Source organism: Phallusia mammillata, chromosome 6, assembly GCF_965637545.1.
Source record: "Phallusia mammillata chromosome 6, kaPhaMamm4.hap1.1, whole genome shotgun sequence".
Lineage (NCBI taxonomy): Eukaryota > Metazoa > Chordata > Ascidiacea > Phlebobranchia > Ascidiidae > Phallusia > Phallusia mammillata.
The window spans coordinates 7,328,902-7,334,973 of NC_137257.1; the positions used below are offsets into that span (position 1 = coordinate 7,328,902).

The 6,072-nt window shown below is 37.2% G+C and overlaps 1 protein-coding gene and 1 long non-coding RNA gene across 2 annotated transcripts; one reads left to right on the top strand and one right to left on the bottom strand.

The window, feature by feature from the left end:
* Positions 1-96: 96 nt before the first annotated feature.
* LOC145234589 (uncharacterized) lies at positions 97-3,283 on the bottom strand. Its single transcript, XM_080099298.1, has 4 exons — positions 2,353-3,283; positions 1,953-2,283; positions 1,727-1,861; positions 97-1,659 (listed from the first exon to the last, which is right to left on the bottom strand). The coding sequence occupies exons 1-4, from the start codon at positions 3,248-3,250 to the stop codon at positions 756-758; spliced, it is 2,268 nt and encodes a 755-aa protein (XP_079955424.1). The 5' UTR covers positions 3,251-3,283; the 3' UTR covers positions 97-755.
* A 289-nt stretch (positions 3,284-3,572) lies between these two features.
* On the top strand, positions 3,573-4,790 carry LOC145232983 (uncharacterized). Its single transcript, XR_013860985.1, has 2 exons — positions 3,573-3,963; positions 4,187-4,790. It is a non-coding gene; the product is annotated as an uncharacterized LOC145232983 (long non-coding RNA).
* The last annotated feature ends 1,282 nt before the right edge of the window (positions 4,791-6,072 follow it).

Below are 6,072 nucleotides of genomic sequence, written 5' to 3' on the forward strand. Positions count from 1 at the left end.
TTTACATTAGTTATTCATTTGCAACTCTTTATATGGAACAAAACAGTTGTACCTCAATTAAAACATTACATTACTCATTTCAACTGTCCTGCTAAAACTTTGTTTATTATACATGCAGCAACCACAATTAAAAATAATCAGTCAACACAGTTCTATCAAGTAGATCCAAAGGTAATTATCCATTGGTATAACGTTCCATGATAGTCGATATGTTACCAGTACAAAAACTTTAGTAGTAGCTAGTTGTCAAGCAAATGCCTTTTAACTCGGAGTGCTTGATGTCTCCAATCTGCCCTGCCTTTTCCTGTAGTCCATCCTTTCTCAAGGTTTTATTTGTTTTGGCAGCGCAGAGGCTCTTCCTTGAGATCCAGACATACAGGCATGAGTTCTGGTGGCTTAAGGCACTCTAAGCTATTTGTTATTAATGAAACATAGAAAAACTAATTCTAATTGTTAAACAACAAAATTGATTATGTACCCATTTGGGTTCTGGAATAGTTAAAAGCCCAACCTACAGTCCAATAAATTGATGAAAAACCAATTGCCCCAATCTACAAATCAAATTAGATGGTAAAGATAAGTAATTTGATATCTACCAGCTGTAAAAAAATTATCCATTATCATTTACCATATTATACAAAAAAATATGGAAAAGCTGCAGGGAAAAAAGTAAAACACAAAAGGAAATGATTTTGTAACAACCATACAAATAAAATAAATTTAATGTTAGTACCAAAAAAACAATAATTTCAATGTCAGTGGCCTGTGGCATTTGGAAGGTTACTGTTAATGTTTGTGGTGAGTTGTCTTGGCCTTTTTGTTTTTCGACTGAGCTTAGATGGAGGTCGACCTTTTCCAAGTGGGGCTGAAGTCCGACTAATTCCTAATCGGCGGCGCGCAATGGCAGTGGGTTGGCATTTAATTTTTCGCCCAGCATTGCGGTTGCCAATTGAGTTTCTTCCAAAGGAATGAAGTGCTGATCTTATTTGTGCAACAGAACGAGCAGAAGAGATAGAGTTCTTAAACCTTTCTAATGCTTCATTAGTTTCCTTTGAATGAAAGTCACTGGAGAGCTTGGTCGTTAAAAGCTCAGAACACTCTTTAACTAAAGAAATGTTCTCCGCAGTGTAGTCTGGACATTCAGTCACTGGTTCATGTGAGGGTCCAGCAATGCTATCAGATAATGGAGTGGGTGGATTGGTTTCCATGGCATTTGAACAGCCACCATGATCTTGTGTAGATGTGGTTGCCAATTCACCAAAGAATTCCACAGATGGTGCCTGCTCCTGACCCAAAGCAACGCTTGCATACATATGCTTCTGAGGTGCTGATCCCTGATACAGCTGGTCAGAATGGAGATGACCATGGAGAATTACACTTTTTTGGTGTTTGCACATATCTCCGCTGACACCGACAGGACAGGTGCACATGCCACATGCAACATCAACCACATAAGATACATTATCATCTCGTTCACTACGGACAGTGAACAGCGTTGGCGTATCTGTTGGACTGATCTTATCCATGTCCAATGGTGGTGTTTCTAATGTGATCTTTTTCTTACGATTAAGAATCACATTTAGAATGCGGTTGACAAAGTAAGTGCTATACACTTCTGTGATGAAATGCAACAACTGACAGGCATTGTAAGCTTTGCACCTGTGAACAAACACAAATTTTTACTTTTTACAAAATATTATACATTTAAAATGTTCATTTTACCAACCTGTTAAAAACGATGTCTTTAATTATGCGGATGGTTGACTCGCAACAGTTGTTGGTGTTTTGCCCGCGAGTCAATATGCCATTGCGATAAGCAAGACACCATTTCTCCTTTTTAGCCATCCAGTGATCAACATACCTTAACAGCAAATGTGTCAAAATATTTTACATTCCTCACATACACAAAAATGCTATATATAATACTTTATAATTTTTAATTTTTTACATACCTCAAAAACAAATGACACTGTCGACTCTCACACAAATTGACAAGATCTGAATATGCCATTACACAATTTTCCTCTGTTTGGCTGTACAAGATCTTTTGGAATGCCCTCATAAGAATTGGTCTTAAATCTTTGTGAATGGCATTCTTGACAGCAAACAACCATCTCCAGATAGCCTGCAAAACATGAAATATACATAAAAGTAGGCTTGAATCTGGCCATACTTCATGAAGAGCATTGGTCTCAGCTGCACAGTCATCGGTCATGAAGACTTTCGGTGAACAGGTGTAGTGAAAGCCAAAATCTCCCAGCATGGTCTTGAGCAGTTGAAAGCCTAAAATACATACAATTAAAGTTTACATACACCCAGGCATTGCCCAAAAAGGTATAATAGAATTTGTACCTCTTGTAAAGCACCGTTGATCTTGCCCACTAGATATTATGGCCCCGAGTGGCAGAGCCCCAATTGGACTACCACACAACAGGACTGTTAGTGAGGCATTAGTCTGATCCAGATTGGATGTAGAATCCACAAACACAATCTCAGAAGATTGTAACATCATTTTATGGATTCTTTCCATGATCGGACTTACAATGGCACAAACATAAGATCCTTCAAATTGCTCAAGGCAGATCTTAGCCTCAGACTCTTCAGCATACTTCTGTATAGCACAAAACAAATTTAAACCACTATATGCCCCGAAGTTAGATTTACGCCACTCATCCCAGAGATAGTACACAGAGCGTGGTTTTGGATTAAGGCAGTTGTTAGCGACTGCACTTATTCCATCTGTAACAAGCAGCTTGGTCTCATGGGTTTGTATTGCTTGAGATGCTGACAATCCCTGCTGAAAATACAAAAAGAAAATCTGTTTTGTAGATTCACTGATCTTTAGCTGACCGAGGTTTCCGGCAGCTTGAAGCAAATGATTGTGGTTACCTGTCACACTTACTATACATGGATGAGTTGAAATTAACTTATCTGATCGAATTGTTGCCTTGGTGTTAAGTTTGATCTTAACATCCATAGACACAGGGCACAAAGTGTTGGATTTGCTTGCACCGGTTTCATGTTGGCGGAACTGATTAAGATGGCATTTAAAGGTTTTCCTAAAAACATATCTTTTAGGGTTGGGAAATGTTTTGTACACATTCCAGCTAGTATTAGAAACTACACAAAAAGACTCAAGCCACTCGTCCCATTCTTGTGCTGATTGTAAGGCAAGTCTAAAAATCATTTCTTCATTTCCTCTTGTTACTATTTTTCCACCAAGTTCCACAATTTGCTGCAGGGAATCCATTTTAACGATATATGTTTATTTTAAGAAAGAGTTATTAACTAAACCTTTAAAAAAGATTATATTTTAATAATGTAGTTATAAAACCACGCACAACCTTCACTTTCAAATACAGTACTTCATGGAAGATCGACTGGTTACTACGCAAGGTGTCGTCTGATTGGTTCAATGAGTCGACTACGCTGATTGGTTAAAAAGTCACATGACCCGGGAAAACCCGCCCTTGTGATTGGCTTAAAAAGCCCCGTTGTTCGAACTCGGAAACATTTTGGAAATATGCCAACCTTCAACGGAGTAGCGCAATCCAGTGTTTATAGAGATCAGTGGTTATAACACAGCCCGATTGCGGACGGTTTTATCGGTAATGGCAGTGGAGCATTAAATTTGTGTTTTATTGGCAAATATTATTTTTGCTGTGATAATAATCGCAGGTAAATTGGGTTTTATATCAAAATGGCAGTTAATTGTAAAACAGCAAGACAAAAACAAATGCATTCTAAGCTGTGAAATGAATATGTTAAACACTAAAATGAGCCAAGAATCAATATTGAAGTACCTGATGGGCATCAAGGTTCTGGCAATGAAGCAATGCAAAGAGACCTTTCAGTGAGAAGAATTTCCAGTTCTTACCTTTATATGAAGCAAAGTGAGGACCAGCACACTGTCATATGAGGGACTTGTAGATTGGGATTGAATTGAAATATTCACACTTCACAGTAAGTGGCTGCCTTGTTACTGCCTTTCTAAACTCAACTCTTTCTGTATTTCTGGCTGATGTTATTTTGAATTTTAGCACAGTTAAAACCCCCAAAATTGAATATTAACTCTGTTTTATAACACTTAGACTGCTTATTGGTAGCTAAACTCAAGCCTCTTTTGTTTAACCCATAATTGTCAAGTCAAATGAGCATACAATTTATCTTTATTTTTTTATTGCAGTTCACCATCTGGAAAAATGCTTAAAGCTTGAAAAAATCAACAGGAACATTCCATATCAAAAAAATTGAAGAAAGTATTTCATTGCGGAAGAATTTTGTCAACAAAAACAGCTCTCTCTTAAAGTGTCAGCAAAATCATTGATGTATACAACCTGTTACTTGCCTCACAGGAGAAAATTGTATGTCGAGATATGCACCACATACTTTAGTTTTACATGAATCAAATCGGAATATGTGTTATTTCTTTTCCACTGTTCTCCCTGCCTGCAAGTTTATTTATTAGTTCAGATACCCAAATTAAGAATTTGTATTCAAACATTTGTAGGCGTTGATATTATTTTACCTCCATGGTGATTATGGTCTCATGTAAATTCTGAGAATGTTTTGCACTCTGATGTAGAATCGGACAGTAAAAGTGATTCATCAGACATAAATTGAGAACCTCTAGTTTTGACCAGTAGTCTGCATGATAGCATGTTGTAACAATTGTGTGGTTCAACCTCATTTTCACGTGATATCCGGTTTAATTTTCTTGATAATTCAGCAAATCATTACATTTTCAGCTGTACAATATTGTTTCACCTTTTTGTTTTATTTTAGTCTGTTTACTTGAAGATCCTTGTTTAGTATGTACTACTTGTAAATGCAGGTTTTAACTGACCAATCAACCAATTGCTGTGAATGTAATTATTTATTCTCTTCCCATTTATTTCTGCTTTCATATAACTATGGGGCTCAACTTGAAAATGTTGAAGTGTGGAAATTGGGTTCATAAGGTGCTTTTTCCATCAATAAAGCGTTGTCCTCACTGTGCATTTGGTGTTTCATCATTTTCATTAGTACAGGCTTTAACGTGTTTGAGACCACTAACGGCTTGAGGTATATGGAAACGGTTTTTACACGCCAACTCTAAACAACATTCAGTAAACGCTTGCAAAATATCGTTAAAATCTGATCATAACGTCGAAAATGAGAGGCGTACATCATAAGCGAATACATGGCATAACCGCTTTAAAAATGATTTTTGCGCTGTCGAATTATGTAGCCTATAAAAGCTCCAGATGACAAACGGTTTAAGGTAAACGCAAACGGTTTTTACAGGTCAACTCTAAAATACATCCAGCAAGGCATACAAAATGTCGTTTAAAATCTAATCATAACCTCGAAAATGAGAGACGTGCATCATAAGCGAACGCAGGGCATGACCGCTTAAAAATGATTTTTGCGCTGTCGAATTATGTAGCTTATAAAAGCTCCAGATTTTAAACGGTTTAAGATAAACACAAACGGTTTTCACAGGTCAACTCTAAAATACATCCAGTAAAGGCATACAAAATGTCGTTTAAATCTGATCATAACCTCGTAAATGAGAGACGTGCATCATAAGCGAATGCAGGGCATGACCGCTTCAAAAATGATTTTTGGGCAGTCGACCAATGTAGCCTATAAAAGCTCCAGATTTTTAACGGTTAAAGATAAACACAAACGGTTTTCACAGGTCAACTCTAAAATACATCCAGTAAAGGCATACAAAATGTCGTTTAAATCTGATCATAACCTCGTAAATGAGAGACGTGCATCATAAGCGAATGCAGGGCATGACCGCTTCAAAAATGATTTTTGGGCAGTCGACCAATGTAGCCTATAAAAGCTCCAGATTTTTAACGGTTAAAGATAAACACAAACGGTTTTCACAGGTCAACTCTAAAATACATCCAGTAAAGGCATACAAAATGTCGTTTGAATCTGATCATAACCTCGTAAATGAGAGGCGTGCATCATAAGCGAACGCAGGGCATGACCGCTGTAAAATGATTTTTGCGCGGTCTACCCATATAGCATGTACAGGCTCCAGATTTTAAACGGTTTAAAGTTATTGTCACATTT